The 26,027-nt window shown below is 38.0% G+C and overlaps 2 protein-coding genes across 2 annotated transcripts; both read left to right on the top strand.

Moving 5' to 3' along the window:
* The first annotated feature begins 1,735 nt into the window (after positions 1-1,735).
* Positions 1,736-17,222, top strand: LOC149830275 (splicing factor Prp18 family protein). Its single transcript, XM_090015766.1, has 2 exons — positions 1,736-2,682; positions 16,652-17,222. Exons 1-2 carry the CDS (start codon positions 1,828-1,830, stop codon positions 17,063-17,065), a joined length of 1,269 nt encoding a protein of 422 aa, XP_089871892.1. The 5' UTR covers positions 1,736-1,827; the 3' UTR covers positions 17,066-17,222.
* Positions 17,223-21,150: 3,928 nt separating this feature from the next.
* LOC149830274 (photosystem I reaction center subunit II, chloroplastic-like) lies at positions 21,151-22,002 on the top strand. Its single transcript, XM_090016410.1, has one exon. It carries the CDS (start codon positions 21,216-21,218, stop codon positions 21,834-21,836), a length of 621 nt encoding a protein of 206 aa, XP_089872536.1. The 5' UTR covers positions 21,151-21,215; the 3' UTR covers positions 21,837-22,002.
* Positions 22,003-26,027: the final 4,025 nt, after the last annotated feature.

Genomic DNA, 26,027 nt, shown 5'->3' with positions numbered 1-26,027 from the left:
ATATCCAAAGGTTAACTTCACTTATTGAGATGATTTGTGAAATTAATTATAAAACAAGAAATTTGATGAAGCTCGACCATCCTAGTGCTACAAATTCCATTCCAAGGAAAATCTAGGCGAGGTTTTTTTTTTAGAAAGGTAAGCTGAGGTTAGGCGGACCGCCAGACCCCTACCAGAACAACAGTCGCCCCATGTAGCAGAGGGATTCAATCCTGGGCCTTCAGCTTGACAGAAGACCCCCTTACCACATGGGATATCACTTTGGTGGTTAGGCGAAGGAAATTCACCTTTATAGCGGAATGGTCTTAATATGCAAAATTTGATCTCGACGATCAACGATCTTGACGATCAACGATCTTGACGATCAACGATCTTGACGATCAACGATCTCGACAGGCTTCTCGATTATCATCAAATCTTTCTAAACTTCTATGTCTTCATATCGAATGATGTGCAACGGATCAGTAATGTACTTCCTTAACATCGACACATGAAATATGTTATGAATTTGGGCATATTGCTGAGGTAGCTCAACCCGATAAATTACTTCTTTAGTTTTCTCGAGAATCTTGAATGGTCCGACATATCTGAGACTCAACTTTCCTTTCTTTTCAAAATGAAATACGCTCTTGGTTGGTGAAACTCTCATAAAGACCACATCACCAATTTCAAATAATTTTTTTTAAATAGTGAAAAAAAATACCAGCACCATGAGTTCAGGCTATGACCAAACCTGATAAGTTTTTATTAACATATTTAACCTAGGGAAACCCCAAGCCCGGCCTACCGGGGCAGGAAAATGCCAGGGGTAGTACCCTCAACACCAGGGCCTAAGTTCGGGTTACTACTCGCGGGAGTCGAACCCAAACTGCCCGTCTGACAGCCGAAGGCCCCTCCCCCTAGGCTAACCCCTTTGGGTTTTAAACCGAGTTACAGCGTAACCAACTTATGTCTCTCTTATCCTCGAGTGTTATTAAATCATCTGATCCACTCTGAACTAGCTGTGCAATAAAACATGGACTGATTTGTAAAACTGTGTTAGGCTATTATGATTTTGCAAAAATAGCCTAAAGGCAGGGACTGTTTTGCAAAAAGAAAAACCTTTTGTTTCTAACAAATTGTGTTTTTTGTTTTTCCCAACTAGAACGAGATTTTTCATAAAAGATACAAATCAAAATTGAACTCTACATACTACATTCTAAATCTAGTTTAAATCCGGATCCGTCTCAAAATTTGGATCCTAATTCAAACCAACCATGATCCAAATGGCATCCTACCCATTTGTCCCCTAATTTTTACCACTCATCCATAAGATCAATGGCCGGGGATGAATTACACATTGTGAGTCCCTCACTACTTACCTCAACAAGCTGCCCCCAACCCCGATTAGCTGTGTTTACAGATTGGATTAGTTGGATATCTGTTCCAAATCTCACATGTTTTAGGATTCAGATCCTTAAAGTACGATTCAAATGTGCGTTTGGATCAGATTATTTCTGGATTCGAATAGGGCTCAGATCGGTATTTTGGGCCAGACTAGCTTGTCTTTTTATCTTTTTTTATTATTATATCCAATATTTCCACATATATTTCAGGTCAGTTTCAACCGGGCGTTATCAGATCTTAACTTAGATTCGGATCTACTGTTTGTATTTTGGATTCAAATTCAGATCTGACATGACCCGACCCGTTTGCACCCCTCCCTAAGCCTTACGGCTCTCACCTAAAAATAAACTGAACCAAGCGCTAGGGTGAGGGAATCCCAGAGAGAGAGAGAGAGAGAGAAAAGAAGAAGAAGAAGAAGAAGAAACGCAGGAAGGAGGGAACATGGACCTTCTGAAGAAGGAGTTGGAAAGGAAGAGGAAGAGTCTCCAGGAGGATTTCGGCGGGAAGAAGATGCTCAGGAGGTCGGAGATCGAGCAGAAGACCATCCAGAAGCTTCGCCTCGAGGAGCAGAGGGAGTTGGAAACCAAGTCTCTGCGGCACAGAGCCATCGACGACGGCGGAAACCTCAATTCCCCTTCCTCCTCCTCTGACCCCAAACCCGATGGCCGGACCCCAAACCCTAATTCCTCTTCCGCCTCCGCGAAACCCTCCGGCAAGAAGCCCCACGAGCAGCTCTCCGACGAGCAGAAGATCGACGAGCTCGTCTTCTCGAAGCAGGAGGTCATCCGCCGCCTCAGATTCTTCAAGCAGCCCATCACCCTCTTCGGCGAGGACGACGAAGCCCGGCTCGACCGCCTGAAGCTCCTCCTCAAGGCTGGCATCCTCGAGGTCGATAACGAGATGACCGAAGGGCAGACCAACGATTTTCTCCGGGATATGGCGGAGCTCAGGAAGCGGCAGAAGACGGGTTTGTTGCACCAGAAGACGACCAAGGAGAAGGATGCCATGGAGGATGGAGAAGGGGGCGAAGAAGGCGATGACGACCATAGCGGCGAGGGTGGGTCCTCTGGAGTTGATGCGGACAAGGATTCGAAGCGGATGAAGGCCAACTTCGATGACCTGTGCGACGAGGATAAGATCCTGGTGTTCTTCAAGCGGCTGCTCATCGAGTGGAACCAGGAGCTGGAGCAGATGCCGGAGTTGGAGAAGCGGACGGCAAAGGGCAAGTCGATGGTTGCAACCTTCAAGCAATGCGCTCGGTACCTGAATCCGCTTTTCAAGTTTTGCAGGAAGAGGGTATGTGTGGATTCAGTTTTCTCTCTATATTGCTGTTGCTGACATGTGCAGTTGATATATGAAATCAAAGTAGCTAAGTTGAATGGAATGTTTTGAAAATTTTGCATAATTTATAAGAGATTACTAGTTGTAGGGTGGTTTTCGTCGCTGTGCTCATAAGATTGGTATCGTACTGTTGTTCATGCTAAAATGTTGTGTTTTGAGGTTTCATATGAGATTTTTTTTAAATGCATTTCATTCACGCTAAAATGTTGTGTTTTGAGGTTTCATATGAGATTTTTTTTAATGCATTTCATTCACGCCCAGGTGATATCTTCCAGTAGTGAACTAGCTATTCTGTGATTCATTATTTTATAAATTTGTCATAAGAATGGTCATTTATGCTAAAAGGTTGTTTTCTCAATTCTGAATGAAGCCACAGTTGGAAATTCAAAAAGACTAAAGGGTGAGGAAGAGCATAGATGCTTTTCTCTCAAGATGTGCAACATTAGGATTATACTCCATGGTTATATCTAACAGAAATATGATAGATTAAATGATTGATTAGTGTTATCCATTACAGATGGAAAAATCTCTTTTGAAACAGAGCTCTTTTATCGTGTTAATACCTGCTATTAAAGTCGGGCCTGCTGCTTTGTTGAGAACATGAAACAAGTCTGCAGTACTTAAAAATTAGAATTGGCATTAGCACTATAGGATCCGTCTTCTTATTTGGAATTGTTAGGATAAACACCTTCTCCTGTCCTATCTAACTTGCGGCTGTGTGGCCCATCTCTCCTTGACTTCCCCTGTCTTCGGCCCGAGCTTTATGAGGTAGAAACTTGTCCAACATATAGTTCAGAGGCTGAACCCTGCCACAGCAGGATGATGCGACTTATGTCAGCTAACATGAAGAAGATATAGTTCAGTCAATGTTCCTCTTTTGGTTTCAACTCCTTATGGGGAAGAACATCTTTCATTAGATTGATTAAGTCACTTGATCAAGATTCTTGCTTTTTGGATGCTGATCATTTGATTTTGGTGCCTCCTTCAGAACCCACCTTTTGGATTGTTTTATTAATTCACGATTTGGCTAGGTGTCCTAATTGCTTTCTTGATCATTGATTCCATTATATCATGGAGTTCTTCTACAGTTTCAATATAAGCATTTTGAGTAAATGGTCCATTGCCTGGAGCTAAGGAATTTCTGTAACCTGTAGCATCTGAGCAGCTCTAATATATTTGCCTCCATTCTTATCAGTTATGTTCTCTTCAACGACTTCTTTTAGACTGTCTTCACCAACTTTTTTGTCCTTCAGGTCTTCTCTGTCCATGGTTTGGTAGTAAGTATTATCTGAGTCGAATTTGGTGATGGCTGACGGGGCTAGCCACATAGGTAGACTTGACTGGCTGCAGAGGTGCATAAGGGTTTGTTAATGAAATTTTTGGCCCCATCTTGGATGTGTGACACAAGAGTAGACTATGGTCACCAAGAGCATGGGATGGAGCTGCACTGTGCCTGAGAAATACACGGAGCAAGGTTTAAGTATTGTATTGTTACCCATATTAGTTGGGCCCAAAGTAACACCGCATCGTATCGTATCTCGTAAATATATCGTAAATGTTTAATAAAAAAATTTCAAAAAATCTAAAAAAATTAGTAAAAATTCTAAAAAAATCAGAAAAAATTAGTAAAAATTCTAAAAAAAGCATAACACATGAAACCATAATAAATTGCACAAAATGCAACCATAAAATCACATTTATGTCTATATGAGCTACATATGACAGCATCAAACATCAACTAATTATAGATTCATAGATAATATTACATGCATATCTCACAAGAACAATGACACACATCAAAAAATCATAACACATAAAACAATGATAAATTGCACAAAATGCAACCATAAAATCACATTTATGTCTCTATGAGCTACATAAGTTACCATCAAACATCAACTAATATAGAATCATAGATAATAATGCATGCATAACTCACAAGAACAATTTCACACAAACAAAGTAACCAAGGTTATAAAATACGTTAAAAAAAAGTTGTGTCGATACAGGGGGTGTATTGTACGATACACCTGATACTGGTACAATACACACTCATATACGGGTGTATATCAAATCGTTTTTCCCCAAAGTAACGCTACATTTCATATGATACGGTACGATGTGTGTATCATATCATTTTTCCCCAAAGTAACGATATGTATCATATGATACAGTACAATACTTACAACACTGACACAGAGTATAGTGGTCCACAAAAGGAGAATACACTGATTTTACATTAATTGAACTTTGTCTGGTTACCTTCATACTCAGAATGACTTGGTTTATTAGCATGGATCATAGTCTCTCTCTCTCTCTCATAGTGTCATACACAGATGCACACACACATGCAACTCCCACACACAAAATCATGCACACACACCGTAAAACACATATCTTCATATGTATGCGAAGGGTCTAAGATGCATATTTTTTGTTGTATCTTCTTAAAAAGTATGCTTTAAAAGTGACAAAATGAAGTAAAAGTCATAGAGTTATAAATGTGTTTGACATTTTTTTGTTACAAAAAAAAAGGATAAACATTCATCTGCATTAATTAATTACAAAGTTCACATTACATTGACAGATCTATACTGCACAATAAATAAAATTCATTTTGTGGCAACGAAAAAACAAAATTCATTGGGTGCTTGGGGTCCTGTCATGCAGCTGACCGTGGGAGTGAGGGGGTTGGTGTGGGCTTGGAAATTAGGAGGCTGAACTGAACATTATGAATACTTTATCAGATAGTGGTTGAATCCTTTCTTTGAAAATAGTCTGTGGTCGACCTTGACGATGAATCTATGTATTAATAGATAACGTTAGTTGGATCTGGATATTGGATCCAGATTCAATATCCAGATCTGATGTGAAGATAAGGCAATCAGACATTATATGTTACTTTCCTGTTTTATATTCTTTCCTATATTATTTTCTTATTAATTCCTTTTATATAGTTTCTTTATTGTATATGGAAAGAGTGACTGTTGTGTAAAGAAAGGACTGTATATTGTGTTTTATAAATAAAACATCACCTCACACGTTTTCTCCATTGGGAATCGGTTCAATAGCAACTCCTCTTCTCTTCTCTTCCTACTTCTTCTTGAGATAGTTCTGGACATCTAGAGATATCATATTTATTATGGTATCAAAGCTAGAAATTGATTTGATCTATTGAGGTATGTTCTAAGGGATCTTGGGTTTTATACCTTGCTTCTCCAAGTTTTTCCCTCTTCTTTCTTCCTCTCTCTTGTTTATTCTATTGACCTGTTATTTTTCGTTCCCAATCTTCTTTATGATTTGAGCGTATATTTTTCATATGTTTCTTGATTGACATCAAAATTGTTTTATCTTTCTTTCCAATTTGACCTCACACTGGTTATTCTTTATTTCCCTGCATGTTCAGTTTTACAGATCTGAAAATTTGATTCTTGATTCAGATATGATATTCTTGTTTCATGATTGACATCAATACAATGTTTTTTCTTTTTTTTGGACGTCACACCCTTGGTATTCTCTTATTCTTGCCCTGCTGTTTCAGTTTTTGAGATCTGAAATCTGATTTAAAAAAACTGTTCTATATTCGGATTTACAGATCTGAAATCAGATTACAAAAAAATCTGTTTTGCTTCTTCTTGACCACTCACGTCATATATATAAGGATTGTTTTATATCTGAAACTGTGAGTTTCTTAACACAATATAACTTCCTTTGACTGCTAGGTTTACTGACCAAAAAAAGGTCGGTCCAGCTTTGTTGTTGACATGATTGGTTAAACATTCTCTTCTTTTCATATCTTTTATTCTGATATGGTTTCCCATGGATTTAAATCCTCAACTTCCCCTATCCTTTCCTCTACCTTCCTACTCCAATTGTGATGCAGTGAGAGGCTCAAAACTTTTGCGTTAATGGGTGTCGACATGGCCACGTTTCGGTGCAGCTAAAAGGGGTGACGCTGATACAAAAATGGGGCTACCGTTGAAGCTATTCGATCAGCACACAACCCTCATTCCTGGGTACCGCTGTGCTGCTAAGGAGGAATCAGTGTCGTTCTGCTAACGGGCTGTCGGGGCTGCTCCTTTCAATGCACAGTCGTGCATGATGCAGCCGTCAGAGGTTCCTGTTGATGGTGGTGAAGGCACGATTCTGGGCTGCCACCTTCACGATTTTTTATGGTAGCTGTGAAAGGTACGACCCACACCGTCGTGTATAGGACCCAAGGAGTAGCAAGGCCCACCACGATGGTGAGGCTGAGGCTTGGTTTTATTTTCAATCAAATGCCAAATGAACTGTGTGCTGAATATGACTGAAGAGTAAAGACAAATTCTGAACAGTAGTAAGCAACTGAAAGAATGACTGAGAAGAAAAGGAACAAATGCTAAAAGACAACCAAACTTTTCAGCACTCCAATGCAAGAATATAATAAAATTAAATTACTGACAGAGCAATAATAACCAAAAAGGAAACAGCAAAGGCGTCAGACTGTAAAAGAAACAATAAAAAATGAGGAAAAGAAAACGACTGAAGAAAGGAAAGTTGCGGCTGTGATTTCTGAAAGTCCCCCCTTCACGAAACCCTGGGCAGCTTATTTAAAGGGTTTTGGCTGGATTTCGGGTCTCGGGTCTGGACCCAGACCCGATATGAACTTTACGTGTTGTTGGATCTGGGCCTGCTCTGCATCATTCTCCCCAGGTTGAGAAGAAGTCGGCTCCGACGACTGATCTTTCCCATAGTAAGCATATAGATCAGACACACCGAAGTGAAAGTTTTCCTCTGCATTGCACCTGCGTTGAGAAAGAGAAGAGAGAGAGAGAGAGAGGGAGAGAGAGAGCAATTACGGTTGTCACAATTTCAGTAAATGAAATCATGACCTAACTTGTTTATTTAAGTTACATTACAGTATGGGGTCCGGGTCTGGTGTATCCAGACCCGATAAATGTAAAAATAGTTACATGGTTATGTTACATGTTACATGGATTGGGTACATAGATCGGGTCAGATCCTATGCACCTTTTTCACCCCCCCTCAAGTTGATTATGGTTTTGAACCATGGACTACTTGCTTTTAAGCATCCAAAAGCGGTCCTTGGTTAACCCTTTGGTAAATATGTCTGCAACCTGTCTTTCAGTGCTGACAAACTGGGGCTCAATCTCTTTTTCTTCAACCTTTTGTCTCACAAAGTGTTGGCCGATCTCAATGTGCTTGGCACGACTGTGATGTACTGGATTGAAAGACATGTTGATGGCACTTTGATTGTCACAGAGCAAGGTAGTGTGTGAGATCTTTTCTCCTACTTTAGTTAGAAGATGCCTGATCCATGTGACTTCGTCAGTGGCAGCAACCATGGATCTATATTCAGCCTCAGTGCTTCATCTAGCGATAGCTTTTTGTTTTCTACTGCTCCAAGAGACTAAATTTCTTCCAATGAAGGCACGATATCCTGATATAGATCTTCGTTTGTCAGGATCCTCTGCCCAGTCTGCATCACAATGTACAATAATTTCGTGCTCGTCTTGGCCATATGACTGTGGTAAATATATCAATCCATCTCCAATAGTCCCTTTCAGATATCGAAGGATCCTCTTGACTCCTTTCATATGTCTAGTACGTGGCACATGCATAAATTGAGACACTTGATTGACTGAATAAACAATATCAGGTCTAGTGAATGTGAGGTATTGTAGCATTCCTATTATGCTACGATACCTGGTGGGGTCATCACACAGATCTCCATCATAAGCGCTAAGTTTATGATGAAGTACACTCGGAGTTCCCAGAGGTTTGCAGTCTTTCATGCCTGCCTTGCTGAGAACGTCTATGGTGTACTTGTGTTGAGTGAGTGTCAAGCCATGAGCCTGGTTATCAACTTCTACACCAAGAAAATAGCGCAGAATTCCAAGATCTTTCATTTTGAACATTTGACCTAATAAGTCTTTTATTTCTTGGATGTGGTCCGCAGAATTTCCTGTGATGATAATATCATCGACATAAATTAATAATAGAGTGGTCACAGGCGGGCTTTTAAAAATAAATAATGAGTAGTCCAGCATGGAACGTGAAAATCCATGTTTCTGAATCTCTAGCGAGAAGCTATTAAACCAAGAGCGAGATGCTTGCTTCAAGCCGTAGATGGCTCTTTTTAGCTTGCATACATGGGTTTTACAATTTTGTTCTTGATATCCAGGGGGTTGTTCCATGTATACTTATTCCTTCAAATTCCCATGTAAGAAATCAAGCAGACTCAAATTCCATCCATGTTCAACAGCCAGGGAGATGATGATTCGAATCGTTCCCATTCTTACAACCGGACTAAAAGTCTCATCATAGTCTTGCCCTGCTTCTTGAGTGAATCCTTTTGCTACAAGTCTTGCTTTATATCGTTCAATGGTTCCATCTGGCTTGTACTTGATTTTGTAGACCCATTTGCATCCGACAACATTTTTATCAGGTGGTCTGGGAACAACTTCCCATGTTCTACATTCATGCAAGGCTTGCATTTCATCATTCATGGCTTCTACCCATTTCATAGAAGCGGCTGCCTGATAATACATGATGGGCTCTTCGCCCTTATTGATGACAGTTAAAAACAATTGAAGATCCAAGGAGAAGTTGTTATAACTGACCCACCTGTCAATAGGATGTCATATGCGGTTTGATTTTCTGGCTGCAAGAGTATGAGAAGGCACAGAATTGGCGACTGAGACATGATCTGAATGGCTTGATGTTGTCGGTCTCTGTCTAGAATAGACAATACCTTTGTATCTGCCCGGTACTTCCTTTGCATTCTGTGACCCCGACGTCCCAGTGTTCTCAAACACCTCTCCTTGTTGCACACGGTCTGAGGAACATGCTTCATTGGAACCAACAAAAAGTTCTGAGCTCAGCCAAGGATAATAAATTCCAGTTGGCATATTCGTTGTGTAAGCTCCGTGATCAAAATTTTGTTCATCAAAGACAACGTTTCTTGAGGTTCTGATGTGTTTGTTGGTGGGATCATAACACCTATATCCTTTGTAGTCATCTGCATATCCCACAAATCTGCACTTTTGGGCCTTGTCTTGAAACTTGTTTCTCAGGGATTGATCGATATGTACATAGCAGACACATCCAAAAATACGCAGATCATAATAACTAGGATGAGTTCCAAAAAGACAGTGATAAGGAGACTTATTTTCCAGAACAACCATAGGCAATCTATGAAAAGAAGTGTATTCTCCAGTTACGGGTCACGGGTCTGGAGATCCAGACCCGTGATCATTAACGTGTCATTAATGGCACTGTGTAATTTACCTTCTTGTAATAAGGGTACTTTTGTACCCTAGTCTTATATTTTGTATGTTATTATAAATGAGATCATACAACAGCCGACCCTTAGTATTGGGGTTATCGGTTTTTATTTTTTGCTCTCTCTCTCTCTCTCTCCCTGTCTCTCAGCTCTCACGAGTGGATCAAAAACTAACATGGTATCAGAGCCACGTTACAGATGAAGCTGGAATCGATCCAAAAAGGTACGTCTGAAAGATCCCTTTCTCCTCGATTTTTTTTCTTTCTCCTAAGTCAAGAAAATACTTTTGTTTTCCCCAATCTCGTCTGCCCCTCTTTTCTGGTTTACCCAAGTTCGATCAGATCTGACGTTATTCAGATCTGACGATATTCAGAAAAATACCTTTGCTTTTCCCTAATCTCCTCTGCACCTTTTTCCATCTCGCATTTGTTTCCATCTCCTGATAATGATGATCATTTTTTCTCCTTCTTGTCTGAGTTACCCAGTTAAATATCTCTTAAATATATTTTAATATCTCTTCATTCTGTCCTTCATATATTTTGCTAGTTGCCTTTGATCACAGTGTGACCTAATCACGCAATCGGGTTTTGTTTTGATGCAGCTACACTGCTTTTCATTTCACAGTCGTGAATTCATATTCACGACTTTCATATTCAATATTCAATCACTTTTGAAAATCAGAAATCTGACAAATATTTAATTTCTGCTTCAAATTCAGCCACTGTCGTTGGCCATTGATCTGAATTAGTTTCTGCTCAAAAAAAAAAAAGTTACAGAAACTGTAGGCAGACTGTGCTAAATACATTCTTAATACTGTAAACCATGGATTCACTTCCTAGTCAGTCGGTTCTTTCTTCAAGCTTCCTCAGTCAACTCGTGTATGAAAAATCAAACAATGGTAACTTCTTGACTTGGAAGAGACAAATCATACCTTTTATTAGGAGTCAGGATCTTTCTGGACATCTGGATGGATCTATTCCAGTTCCTCCTGAATTCATATCACAAGAAGAAAGGGACAATAAAGGGGAACCTACTATAGTATATGTTAGAAATCCTGAATTTGTGGCTTGGATGAAAAGAGACCAAGCACTTGTTGCTTATATCACATCTACACTGTCACAAGAGGTACTTGTAGCAATTCTAGATGACTGTACTGCCATGCAACTTTGGAACAGACTTGTTCAGACATACTCACAGGTTTCTCAGGCCAGGATTATGTTTCTTAAAAGAGAATTTCAAATGTTAAGAAAGGATTCCATGACCATCATGGAATACTTGAACAAAATGAAGGTTATCACAGATCAACTTGCAGTTGTTGGAAGTACAATTACTGATAAAGATTTGGTACAACAAACTCTCAGTGGATTGGGACACGACTATCATATGATTGTTACTTTATTGTTATGTTTACCTGAGCTCCCCAACTTTGAAGATCTGCGTGCAAAATTGTTACAATATGAGATTAACCTAAAGGGGTTTTCTGAAGAATCATCTATGCATACTGGGGCACAAGAAGTTCTTGCTACAGGGGTTACTTATGCACGAGGACGAGGAAGCTATGATATCAAGGGAAAAGGAGGACAAAGAAGAAATGGTCAAGGAGGTCGTGGATTATTACCCACACCCAACACATATACCAACTCACAAAGACAGAGGCCAATCCCTACATGCTTTCTGTGTAATAAAAGGGGACATATCAAAGCTAACTGTTGGTTCAATCCTTTAAATAAAGGAAAATCAACCCAAACTGAAGCAAAAAGAAGCACAGACAGTACAAGGACCATTGGAGAAGTAAAGGAATTATTGTTGTCAGCTTTAGCAGAATTGAATCTGAAACAAAATGAGCAAGGTACTTGGTATGTGGATTCTGGCGCGGCGACTCACGTTACTGGTGATGCAGGTAAGCTCCTAAAACTTGTTCCTTACATTGGTAAAAGCAGTATAGTTACTGGAGATGGATCACACCACTCTGTCTCTCATATTGGAAACTCCATTATACCGCTGTCCGAATCTTCTATCAATCTTTTAAAGGTTCTTTATGTTCCTGAAATCAAGAAAAACATCTTTTCAGTTTCTAAACTTGTTGATGATATCAAAGCCTTAGTTGAATTTACTCACTCTTCTGTTCTTGTCAAGGATCTCTGCACGAAGGAGACGTTCGCTAGAGGAAAACAGCAAGGCAATATGTATGTCTTTCAAGAAGATCCTTCAACACATATTTGCTCTGCAGATCCAAACTTGAAGCTCCAATCATCGTTGTCTTCTGAAAATTCCACTTGTGTCTTCAGTGTCTCTGAAATCAATAAGCCAAATCTTTGGCATGGTCGTCTAGGTCATTGCAGTAGTAGTTTCATTGAAAAGCTTGTTTCAAATAACCTCATTCCCAAGTCAAGTTTAAGAATAAATGTCAATGACAACAAATGTCCTAGTTGTCTCTTATGTAAGAGTCATGTCTTACCATTTCATTCTATCAATAAAAGAGCTTCAAGACCTTTTGAGACTATTTGTTCTGATGTTTGGGGGCCTGCCCCAGTTGCTTCCATATCTGGAACTAGATATTACCTTTTGTTTGTTGACAATTATTCTCGTTATTCTTGGATATTTTTCATGAAACACAAATCTGAGACCTTCAAGTTGTTCCAAAACTTCCATTCTTTTGTCAAAAACCAATTTTCTGAAAACATCCTTAGTTTTCAATGTGACGGAGGAGGTGAATTTTCATCCATTGACTTTACTAACTTTCTCCAAAGTAACGGGATAAGGAAAAAGGTGTCTTGCCCACACACACCTCAGCAGAATGGGATTGCTGAAAGAAAGCATCGCCATATTGTTGAGAGTGCGATGAGCATGATGCATGACAACAGTCTCCCGATCACTTTATGGACAGAGGTTTTTCATTCTGCAGTTCATGTGATAAATCGTTTACCCATGACTATTTTGGAAAACAAGTCTCCTTACTTGTGTCTTTTTGGTGTACATCCCAACTATCATGATTTGCATGTGTTTGGTTGTTTATGTTATGTTCATGTTGATAGTTTAATGAGACATAAGTTTCAGGACAAGGCCCTGAAGTGCAGGTTTGTAGGTTATGCCGATGACTATAAAGGGTACAGGTGCTATGATCCGGTGAGCAAGCGCATCAAAATATCAAGAAATGTCATCTTCGATGAATTGAATTTTGATTGTTGATGTACTAGTTCTTCAGAATCACAACCTGAAGTTGAGGCTTATCATCCTTGGTTGAATTATGAATTTCTCTTCGGAACTAGTGAGGTTTGCTCGAACTGTACTCAAAAGAATAAGGAATCTATGTCTGCTGATGAAGTGGTTGCTCATGAAAATACAGACCCAACTTCCAATCCACAAAGGTATAAAGGTCTTGTCTACGCTCGCCAAGAAAGAGAGCCGCCCACCATAGTTAATTCAGAAACGGACAGATCCTCTACACCCAACATCGCTGATAATAGAAGATCGACACATACTCGTCATCCAATTGAAAGATGGGTCAATTATGAAAATTTCTCATTAGATTTTCAACTCTTTCTAACAGCCTTGAATAAAGAAGATGAACCCACAACGTTCTCTCAAGCATCAAATTCTAGAAGATGGATTAAAGCAATGAATGAGGAGATGGAAGCTCTACATGAATGTGGTACGTGGGATGTCGTATCAAGACCACTTGACAGAAATGTTGTTGGTTCGAAATGGGTGTACAAAATAAAGTATAAACCAGATGGGTCTATAGAACGCTACAAGGAGAGACTTGTAGCCAAAGGGTTTACACAGGAGTAAGGACAGGACTGTGATGAAACTTTTAGTCCAGTGGTGAAGATGGGAACAATCATGATTATACTTTCTTTAGCTATTGAACATCAAGAAAAATCTTTATGATGTTTTCTTTGTTCCTAACATCAAGAAAAATCTTATTTTTGTCTCAAAGCTTATTGATAATACCAATTCATGTGCATTTTTTTTAAAGGCAAGCTAGGGTTAGGCTTGCCCCTACCATAATTCTCTAAAGCCGCATGTGGCAAAGGGATTCGAACCTTTGCCTTTAGCTTGACAGAGGACCTCGCTTATTGATAATACCAATTCATGTGTTGTATTTACTCCATCCTTTGTTTGTGTCAAGGATCTTTGCATAAGGAAGATATTTACTGAGGGCAAAAGACTGAGAAATATGTATGTCTTCAAATAGTTTCCTGCGAGTCCGTTGGTTGTGTTTTGAAGCCTAGTATAAATTCATTGAGTCTGTCTATTTTGTTTAACTCTTCTAATTTAAATAAAGCCAATCTTTGGCACAGTCATCTTGGTCATTGTAGTCGGGGTTTCATTGCAAGATTGGTTTCTAGTAATCTCATTTGAGTCTAGTCTAGATTGCGAGTCTATAAAGGTCATATGTTTATTGTAGTCGGGGTTTCATTGCAAGATTGGTTTTTAGTAATCTCATTTGAGTCTAGTCTAGATTGTGAGTCTATAAAGGCCATATGTTTAAGTAGTCAAGTTTCTATTAGTATTGATTGCTTTTAAATGTATGCGAACATATATGGTGTTTCTGTACCATGATACAATATGGTGGTGGTACATGTGTGTGTGTGTGTTTCTATACCATGATACGATATGGTGGTGGTACATGTGTGCGTGTGTGGTGTTTTTGTACCATGATACAATATGGTGGTGGTACATATGTGTGTGTGTGTTTTATGTTAGGAACACAATTCAATTTTTTAGATCATGAAAAATCAATTGCTCACAATTGATGAAGATTCAGGTGCTTTAAAAGTGATATAAAACATCCTCTTGGAGTCAACTTTAGCACATGCAAATAGTAAATGTTTTGAATTGTATTATGATCGTATACTAAAAATCTCATATTTCAAAATTTTTGGTAGTAAATGCTTCTTGTTAAATACCAAAGATAATCTTGATAAGTTTGATTCAAAATCAGATGAATCAATATTTCTTGGATATTCTTCTAGAAGTAAAGCATATTGTGTTTTTAATAAAAGAACATCTTGCATTGAAGAATCTTTACATATTGCATTTGATGAGAATTGTGAGCAGGTTATACCTCTAAGCGAAGGAGGAGTAATACTTCAAGAAGAACCTTTGATAGAGAGTACTTTTCAATATAATGTTCCTCTTCAACCGGTTTGGAAAAAAGTTTCCAATCATCCACATGAACAAGTTATTGGAGAAATAAAGAGTGATATAAGGTGTGGACAGTACTGATTTTCCATGTTTGATAAATCAGACCCCACAGATGTGTCCAGCATGCCACTTGCTAGGAATCAATTGTTTCATCATGATTTTTGGACGAAATAAATATGATCTTATGAGCTTTAAATTTATAAAATTCTGAGCCATTAATTTTGAATCCTTACAAAAATCTGCTTACATGTCGTAATCGGATGATTCAAAAGCCCATTCCTAGTAAGCAAACCATGTCAATCACATCTGTAAGGTCAGATTCCAAAAAAGTATAAAAAGAAAAATGAAAAATTGACACTGTCCACACCCTCCTGCTGTTGGGGGAAACCAATCACTCTAGATATATATATCCACGTCTTTGCAAATCCCCATTTCTTACCATTTGTACCCTCAACTGTACCTGTATTTATGTGACGTAGTGAGGAATAAATATGTACATGGGCTTCCCTAGGGGTCAGTTTGTAATCCGTCTAGAGGCAATTTTCTGGTATATTAAGGGACTGGTGCGCCACCTTCATCAAGTTTAAGGGAAAGATTTCACTGAAAATGGGAATGGCCGTGCTACATCCTTTTGGAACGACCGGTGGGCCAATGAGTTTCTCTCAACCTGTATTTTGAGGTACTCCACCAGCTTGCTAGTAATAAAGACAACCGGTTGGCTGATTATTGGGAGGTGAAGATGTATGGGATATTACCTTCCATGGAGACTTGCTAATTAGGGAAATTGACAAACCCAGGTTTATGGAGTGGAGTGAACTCGTTTTCCATGATACTTTGTAAGATATGAATTAGAAATACGTGATATGTGGTGTTCCTCTTGACTTTCTCCCAAGTAATTAAGAGCCTACCAAAGTGTAGAATCAATGAAATTGATTGTAAATGGTCTTAGATTAGCTCCTTGTACCTTTTATAATGAATGCTTGAAAATATTTTCTCTATTTTGTGCCAGAGAACAAATTTTCAGTTAAAAGGCACAACAGAGTTTTTTAGTTACTGAATTGAACATTTTATCGTTGATGCTTGAAGAAGACTTTTCTATTTTGTGCCAGAGAGCAAGTTTGCTGAATTGAAAAATAATGGAAGATTATTTTTGTGCCAGAGAATGGGCTTTATTTATAACTGATGTTTATTTTCACTTGGAAGCTTTTGCATTGTGGCTAATTTTCTTTGTCGAACCCTTTTTCTTCATTTTTGTCCGTGTTCTAGTCCAACATGAGTTATTTTTTGGGCAGTTAATCGATGCTTCTGTTTGTCTTTGTGTCTTCTGATAATCAGTCATCCTTAGAAGTTGTAGAACAAAAAATAGCGTCAATGCTGAAGTTCTGAAAGGTCAACATGGTAATGCTGCCATTGTAGTGGAAGTTTCTTGTACTATGTAAAACTGTTCACACTTAATGAAGGAGCTGATGTGATCCAATTTGATATCAGGTTCTTCCTGATGATATTCGTCAAGCATTACGTGTGGTTGTGGACTGCTGTATAAAGAGAGACTACTTAGCAGCAATGGATCAATACATCAAGATGGCCATTGGAAATGCACCCTGGCCCATTGGTGTGACTATGGTTGGTATCCACGAGCGATCTGCTCGTGAGAAGATCTATACAAACAGTGTCGCCCACATCATGAATGATGAGACTACTAGGAAGTACTTGCAGTCAGTGAAGCGGTTGATGACTCTGTGCCAAAGGAGGTACCCCACGATGCCTTCAAAGTCAGTGGAGTTCAACAGTCTTGCCAATGGTAGTGATCTGCATTCACTTCTGTCGGAGGAGAAGGGAGGTGCTGCAAACCAGAGCCCAGAGGAAAGGCCGAGGCTTATGCCAGCACCAATTGAAGACTGATTCATCTGCAATGCGCTGTGACTGAAACTTGTACTTTTTGGTTGATTGTATCATCGGTTGAAGCCGATTCTGGTGTAAAAGGTGAAATCATTGGCTGCTATATCTGTGGGCTGGTCTAAAATTGCTTTAAGATTGTGCAATACGGATTGTACTCTAATTAATGTGTGTGTGTGTGTGTGAGAGAGAGAGAGAGATCCCAAACAAAAAAAGAACCTGATGCAAGGGTGGGACTCGTTAATCTCGACCTATTTTTTTTTTGTTTAAATTCTCGACACAAGTTGCCAAAATATAGCATATGATCATTAGGATAGGTGCAAGTGCCTTTTCATTTTTTTATTTTAAGAACATTCTTGGGGTTGTATCTTAGCGTTTGTTCATCATTTTTCAATGAATAAAATAATATTGAAAAGATATTTTCATCTAGGATCTCTTTTTTTTTTGTATTTTTTTAGATTATTTTTATTTTTTGGGTAAAAAATTAACGACAAATGAAGTACCACCAATGAAGTGTCATCAATGTGTGTTTCGCTGAAAATAGTCGTTGGAAACAAAACATCGTATTTAATAAGGCAGTAATTTTGTATGCTAAAAAGAAATTTCGTACCACCATATGCGAAACTTCATAAATTCTATAAACATTTCAAGAATTTTGCAAACTTATATGGAATTTCGCAACCAATAACGCAAAACTCTTGACAAACTTTACGAGTAGTGTCGGGATTTTTGTACTATAGATGCAAACATTGTGAAGTATGAATTCTGTGCAAGGATTGCGAAATTTCTTATGAATTTTGTATGGTGGTTGCGAAATCTCTTTTTTTCTTGTAAAATTCTTATTCACCTCCACTATTTATAGGGGATTCATCGAAAAAATTGTTGAAGGGGGCCAAAATTTGGGGTTTGTAAAAATAGGGCATACAGATGCAAAAAAGGAGTTTTAGAAATGAAACGTCATTCTTTTACAAAATGAAGTTGCTCATACATTACATTCATTCTATTCTTTCACAAAATTAATATTCTCATACATTGCATTTATTCTATTTTTTCACAAAATGAAGTTTCTCATAATTACATTCGTTCTATTAATTGCTTTCATTTTATTTTTTCATAAAATGAAGTCGTTCATACATTGCATTCATTTCATTCTTTCACAAAATGAAATTGTTTATACATTGCATTCATTCAATTCTTTCACAAAATAAAGTTGCTTATACATTGCATTAATTCTATTCTTTTACAAAAATATTGTATATCACTGCATCTTTGATATTGAGAAAATACAATATACCATCATTGATTATACAATCCGTGTTGCTCTCCGAATTTTTTGTATTTCACCCATACCATGTAATCGAACAAACATTGAGTGTGAGGCACGTTGGCTCTATATTATCATCATTCAACACATCTTTTCAGCTATCATAGTTCATTAGAGCGAATGCCTTCTACATCATCATCCTTTATACTCTTTATAATAAGAATGTAATTCTCACAAACAACTCACAGACATTTGGTTTTTTATCGTAACCATATTATAAGATCTTACCAATGATGTTTTTATTGGGAAAACTCACCGTCAATGAAGTGTCGTTGATCTTTTACCACCAATGGTTTTATTGAAAAAATTCACCATCGATGAAGTGCAGTTGATCTTCTCATCACTAATGCTTTTACCGAAAAAAACTAATTGTTGATGAAGTGCCGCTCATGCTTTTACTAGAAAAACTCATCGTTGATGAAGTGCAGCCGATTTTCTTACCACCGATGCTTTTACCAAAAAAACTCACCATCGATGAAGTGTCACCCATGCTTTTACTGAAAAAACCCATCGTTGATGAAGTACCACCCATGCTTGTACTAAAAGACTTACCAACGATGAAATACTGCCCATGCATTTATGAGAAAAACTCACCATTGATGAAGTTTCATATTATAGAAAAAACTCACCATCGATGAAGTGCCGCCTATGCTTTCGGGGTTTTCTACTATCGGTGAACCGCTGTCGATAAACTGTTGCCAATGATAAATTTTTCACAAGGCCAAAATGTTGCCTGAATGTCGTCGAAAAAATTGAAGATTATCAGTTAGAGACTAAAAGAACCCTATAATTGCGAAAATAGAGCATCAAAACGTAATTTATATAGACAAAAATTTTGTAAGAATTTTTTTTTTGCAATACTAGTGCAATACTCTTTGGGAATTTCATAATATGGGACTTTCACAAATTTTTAATAATTTTGCAATACTTCATGCAATACTTTTTAAAAATTTAGGATTTTCGCAATTTGACTTGCAATGCTCCTCATGAGTTTCACAAGTTTTTTGGAATTTCACAATAATTTTTGAAATATCATAATATTAGTTGAGATTTTGTTGATGAGTTTCACAAATCCATCAACTTTTACCATCGTGACTCATGAAAAGCGAAATTATCTATTTGACAGATTTGGTAAATTATGGGGCATTTTGAGAAATATGTCAAATTTATCATATCGTATGATTATTTTTCGTTGTTAATTATATGTCTTACACTTCTAATGAATGTATGCATAATATACCTATTAGAATAATTGAGAATATGTTAATATGTTTTTATATTTCAAAGCCAATCATATATATGGATAATACTTGTGTTTTGTATGGTTAAAAGATATACTAAATGCATGACCTTTTATTTAGACCTTTTAATGAATTTGAAAATTGCTTTATAGATCTTATCGTGGATCTAGATTCACATTCAAATTGGATTTTGGATCCATTTGTTTATATAATTTAAATTTGTAGTTAGGCATATAAATTGATGCATTATAGTATCTTGTGGCCTTCCCCAGATCTTGTATTAGGCCTATTTCATATTTGACTTAATTCTTATATTTTTTGGATCTGGATCCATGTCTATTGAGTTTGCTTATCAGATTCAATTGTATTTATGATCGTTAAATATCATGTTCATAAAGAGGATTGGACACTATTATGTCTCATTTTGATCATGACCTGACCTGTTTTGTCTTTTTTGAATCCAGCTTAAATTCATAATTGCCGATTGGACACTATTATGTCTCATTTTGATCATGACCTGTTTTTGTCTCTTTGAATCCAATTTAAATCCATAATTGTGTGGAATATCAAAATATAATCTTAGACTTAAACTTGTGTTTTGGGTCATATATGCATATTTTTATGGTTATGTGCAATTTAACAATAATTTTTTTTATCTTATGTGATAAACCACAATCGCTTGAATTAAACAAACAGTAGTATCTCCTTTGAGTAAAGATAATCAATGTTGTCAGTATTGATGCGTTCCACAGAAAATCGATACGCTTCACCTTTGAATAGGCTATTTTTAATAAAAGTAAAAAAAAACTTAAAATTACTGTTTTAATATTATTTTAATAGCTTTAACACATGTCACGTTCTGATAGATACATAATATTTCTTATTTATTTATATTGAAGATAATAGATTCATATGTATTTGAAAAATCTGACGTCCTTGCTGTCGTTTGGTTTTCAGGAAAGGTGTATGGTTTTTTTTGAAAGGCAAGCTGGGGTTAGGCAGACCCTTACCAGATATCTCTTAAGCTTAAGCCCTATGTGACAGAGGGATTCGAACCTGGGCCTTCAGCTTGGCACAGAACCCCACTTACCACATGGGATACCACCTCGGTGGTGAAATGTGCATGTTTTGCTTAGAAATACCCAAGCCAATTCCAGGTTTGAGAAGAACTTGGACCCTAGTGTTGCAAGCACCACTTGGGTTTGTCCAAGTCCTCATCCCTATGGATCAATATCATGTTGGCTTGGTTGTAACCGACCCGGGCCTGTTAGCCTTCTTGTCTGGGTATGTGAACTAAAATGGGAACAAATATATTGAAGATATGAGCGATAGAGAAACTTTGGTTTTCTTGAAATTATATATAAAATGTGAATGCAAGGCCCAAGTTTTAATCTGGGTCAGGACAAAGATTCGAAAATGCTCGAGAGGATAACAGAAGAGGTTGGATCAGAAGAACGTGATATGATTGGTCCATCACTCTATCGCCTTATCCGTATGCCATATTCCACTTGGCTACCACAAAACCTTCCCTTGTTTGCCTTCTCCATCTTACACTCCACCTTCTACCAGCACCAGCACCACTGCACCATTCATGGCTATGGCAACCCAAGCCTCCATCTTCACTCCGGCCATCTCGGTATCGAAATACAGCAACCCAGTGCGGTCTCTAGTCCCAAGCAAGCTATCAAATTCATCGTTCTCCGGCCGGAAATTACAGCCCATCACCACTCCATCACGCCTAGTGATCGCAGCTGCAGTTGAGGAGAAGGAGGCCCCTGTTGGCTTTACGCCACCAGAGTTGGATCCGAACACACCTTCACCGATCTTTGGCGGTAGCACCGGCGGGCTGCTACGTAAGGCACAAGTGGAGGAGTTCTATGTGATAACATGGGACTCACCAAAGGAGCAAATCTTTGAGATGCCCACAGGAGGTGCAGCCATCATGAGGCAAGGTCCTAACCTATTGAAGCTTGCAAGGAAGGAACAATGCTTGGCCCTGGGGACCAGGCTAAGGTCCAAGTACAAGATCAAGTACCAGTTCTACAGGGTGTTCCCCAATGGGGAGGTGCAATACCTTCACCCTAAGGATGGTGTGTACCCTGAGAAGGTGAACCCTGGCCGCCAAGGGGTGGGCCAGAACTTCAGGTCTATAGGGAAGAATGTGAGCCCCATTGAGGTCAAGTTTACAGGCAAGCAACCCTATGATTTGTAAGGTGAGATCTGGTTGAAAGCTTGATGTGGTGGTCTATGATGCATATATGATGATGTGTATTTATGCTTTTTTATCTTTGTGCTTTTATTAGCCATTGGAACATGAGTAACTTTGACTTCAATATGTGTTTTAGTAATGCAAGTTGCTCTCTGTGTGCTTTTCATTATCAGCCATGTGTGTGTAATGAGATATCTTATACAAGCGCTATCAGACAGATTCATGCTTGTTTGATATCCTAGATCTGCATTTTATGTTTCCACGAGTGCATGTGTATTTAATTGAGCATTTCTATAGTGAATTGTGATTGAATGGTGACAATGCAAGTGTGTTTTCTAAATGATGCAAGCAGCATTCAAAATTCAATTTAATGGAATGTTTGGGGTCAGTTGATCTTATGTAAGGGTACTGGTCAATGATCATAGAATTAGACAAGGAATTCTTTGGCCTTTGCTCTAGAGTGAGGCACACCTGCAAAGAGTCGGAACCTTGATTTCTGGGGCCCTGTTTTTACCTCCAATAGGTAACATAGGCTAGTAGGCATGTTTCACTTACCCAATATATCCTTGTTATAATTGGAGTTCAGAAGCTTATACAGATTTCTATGGAGATGCCAGAAATCAATCTCCTGCTTATAAGTGTCTAATAAAATTTTACATCAAATAAAACTTGGACATTCACTTACCAGATGATGGTCTTTGAATAATCCATTAGCATATGCTGCACCTTTTCTTTTTTCCTCGAAGTGGTGAGCTTGGTTAAGATAGTTTGGCCTTACCATCCAGCTATCACACTCGATGCCAAATGTGCTTCACTTTTGTTATATGTATTGTGCACCTGTTCTCTTCTAAATTGACAAATATCATTTGGGCACGCATGTCAAGGGTTCCAATATAACTGTGTATTTTGTTTCGAGTAGGTGGATAATGTGTGACATTTCGAATTGGTGTGCGTTACCATTCAGGATGTTCATGCAACCCAGACAGTTAATTTTCTTGTAATTGCAAATATGCAGAAATAATCTGCATATACATATTGGATACTCCATATATGGTTCTCATTAAATTTGAGGCCATTAATGGTGTACATTTGAAAACAAATGAATTCAGTTAAAGGACTAAATGTATTTTAGTGAATCCAATTTAATGTTCTATTGGAGCCAAATTCAAAAACATATTTTGGATCTTCATAGCAAACTTAATTATACAGTGGAGGTCACAGTATCCAATTTAATGTTCTATTGGAACCAAATTCAGAAACATACTTCTGATCTTCTTAGAAAACTTAATTGCACAGCAGAGGAAACAGCCACAGTAAAGTGTTCACATTTTGAAGCATGTTAGGTATGTTCAGGTGGGCATGGCATCAAATTTGTCCAAGTTCTGATCTTCTCCGATGCTTGGAGTTCCATGTACTTGTCTTCTTCTTGATGCACCTGGAATGCATAAAAATAAAAAACCCGCTTGTTGGTAAAACCATAATGGTTTAAAATGGAAGCTGCAGCTTGGCATTTTTTATAAGGCCATATCTTGTATCCTTTGGTGATTCTGGTCCATTTGAACATGAAAATATAGTTGAAGCTATAGAACGCAATCATAGGAATTAGCAAGGTTGTAAGTATGGTATCGGTCTGGCCCAAATTAAGATAGATATCATCTCGTCTCGTATCCTAAAAAATCTTAATTTTTAATAAAAAAATTTCTAAAAATTCTAAAACATCATGAAAAATCAGAAAAACCCTCTATGAGAGGCATAAGACATCATTAAAGATCAACTATATTACAAAAACAATGCAAAATATTAAATATCTTGCAATTAAAAACATGTTCATACTTTCATATTACATAAACAAAAATATGATGGCAATAGTTGCACTCGGTTTTCACTCATTACTTGAGTGCCCCATTGTCATGCCGGATCGTCTGTTCTCATCTTTGTTGGAGTGTGGAGCCTGATTTCTACCTTGATATAAATTTTAAATTTTAGTGGATCCAATTTACGATAAGTTGACGGGGGGTTACACGAGGGTAGCGCCCCCGAGGCAAACTTTTTTTAGAGGGTAGCTTTGTAATTTTATTCATAATAAAGATTTTTTACCTTAACCTACTTTCTTGAGTGAGAAAATGGTCAAAATATACTTATTTTAGCAAACCACAAAAGCCCCCTACTTTACGGACGGATCGACCCCCAAATCGCTCTCACCAGTCCTAGGGTGTATGAATACCTCTCTAATGACTTGTACACAAATGAGAGAGTCGTCCCTCAAGAGGTCCTTAAAATCCAAAGCTGAAAAATTATGATTCAAACCCTTTTTTAGTGCGTTGACCCTGTACGATACGGGATTGCATAGTAGGATGCATACGATACATATTCGACACGCACTCTTATCACGATATGAGTGCGTATCGTATCAATATTCCTCATAGTTACGATACATATCATAACGTATTGTACAATACGGTACACTGCATACAACATTGGGAATTAGCATTAAATGGTGTGAATGTTAATATGGTTTAACATGAAGGTCTAAAATAACACCCTATATTGCCATGGGAGGAATCTACATTTAACAGCAAGATTAATGGGAAAACTGCAGCATACCAGGCACTTTTATGAGCTAGTGTACAAGAACAATTACCACAAAACATGTCAGTTACATGAGCGTAAGGCATCAAGATTTTTTTCATCATTAAATTACTTGCAAAGAGTCAATTTAGTCATCTGTAGATAAGTGGGACGTAAGATTAGCCCTTCTGTTTATATGTGTTGGCTGCATATTATTTATGGGTAATGACACCAGTTTGTTCATCTAGTGCTTCTGATAGTTAACCCTCAAATTAGTGCTGCTGATCACTACCATTGGGTTTTGTCACTGAATTGTTATTTCCAAGCATCTCTAAGGGACCTATGAACTTCTATGCAATTGATGGGGCCAATTCTTGGACTGAAGTGTTTTTGACTTTAAATTAAAAGTGGATCATGAACTTGATTAAGTTTCCTTGCTGATACGAAATGAAAAAGCTACTTCTGCATAAAAACTGGCTTAAAAAGGAAAAGGAAAATTTCAGGAACTTATCTAGACCTTTTTCATCACATTTCTGCGTACAAAACATGGTTTTGCTTCTCTACACCAAAAGTAGCTCTTAAAAGACACGAATGAATACTTCATAACTTACTCACAGCAAGGATCCAAAGCAACTCTTTAAAGAATGCAGAACTTTAGTTTGACAGAAACGTATTTAATGAGTGTGATCAAAACCACACATTTTTCTTCAATCAGATAACTCCTGCAATTACACAGTAAACTCTTAAGCACTGCCTCTGGCTCAACATGTTGAAGAAAAAGAAACTTTGCTCCAGTGGAGAAAATAATGTGGAAGCAACCCAGAAGTCAATGAAGTATAAGAGCTTTATGAAATGCTATGAGAGGAGCAGACAAAGCAAAGATAAAGATAAAAAAAGATCAAATGAAAATAAAGTACAACTTTATGAACGTTAAAAGATCTCGAGGATAGAGTATCCGAGTTAGAATAGCTTTTTCTTAAACCAATAAAAGTAGTTGAGCTGACATGCTTTCTGGTGAACTATATATGGTCTCTTTGAGGTTAATAGAAGAGCTAAGAGAGGAGAAGACGAAACAAAGATCAAAGTGAAATAAAGTACTTTATTGAAGTTGATTAACCTTAGCAGATCTTGAGGACAGAGTAATAGTTAGAACAGATTTTTCTTAAACCAATAAAGTCAATTGAACTGACATGCCTTTTGGTGAACCATATGTGGTCTCTTAGAAGGATTAAAAGTAAAATAAGAAAGTAGCCAGCCTCCCAAATTAACAAGAGAAATGGCAAGCAATTTAAATTCACGTTGGCAAAAATTGTAAACTATCTAACAAAACATATTAGGATAGTCAATTTCTCCTGTGGCTAAACATGCATGGCAGCAATCATACTTGGATAACATTCAAGGCAGCAATGACATGCAGATTACATGGAATGGCAACACTAATACAAGATTAAGCCAATAGCCACTAGGGATGGCACTGGATCAGGGCAGGGGTGGGGGACAAGGTCTCCATCCCCACTCCGTCTCAAAATCCTGCCCTCCATCTAGGGGTGGCAATCGTGTCGGGTTGGCGGATTGTCGGGTCGACCCGACGGGTTGGCGGGTCAGCATACCTCAACCCAAACCCGA

This window comes from Nuphar pumila, chromosome 8 (genome assembly GCF_984573655.1).
Source record: "Nuphar pumila chromosome 8, dmNupPumi1.hap1.1, whole genome shotgun sequence".
Taxonomy (NCBI): Eukaryota; Viridiplantae; Streptophyta; class Magnoliopsida; order Nymphaeales; family Nymphaeaceae; genus Nuphar; species Nuphar pumila.
This window is presented reverse-complemented; position numbering and strand designations above follow the sequence as displayed.

Coding starts and splice junctions, on each gene's coding strand:
- LOC149830275 (XM_090015766.1), top strand. CDS start 1,828: ATGGACCTTCTGAAGAAGGAGTTGGAAAGGAAGAGGAAGAGTCTCCAG. Junction 2,683..16,651: donor TCAAGTTTTGCAGGAAGAGG/GTATGTGTGGAT, acceptor ATTTGATATCAG/GTTCTTCCTGATGATATTCG.
- LOC149830274 (XM_090016410.1), top strand. CDS start 21,216: ATGGCTATGGCAACCCAAGCCTCCATCTTCACTCCGGCCATCTCGGTA.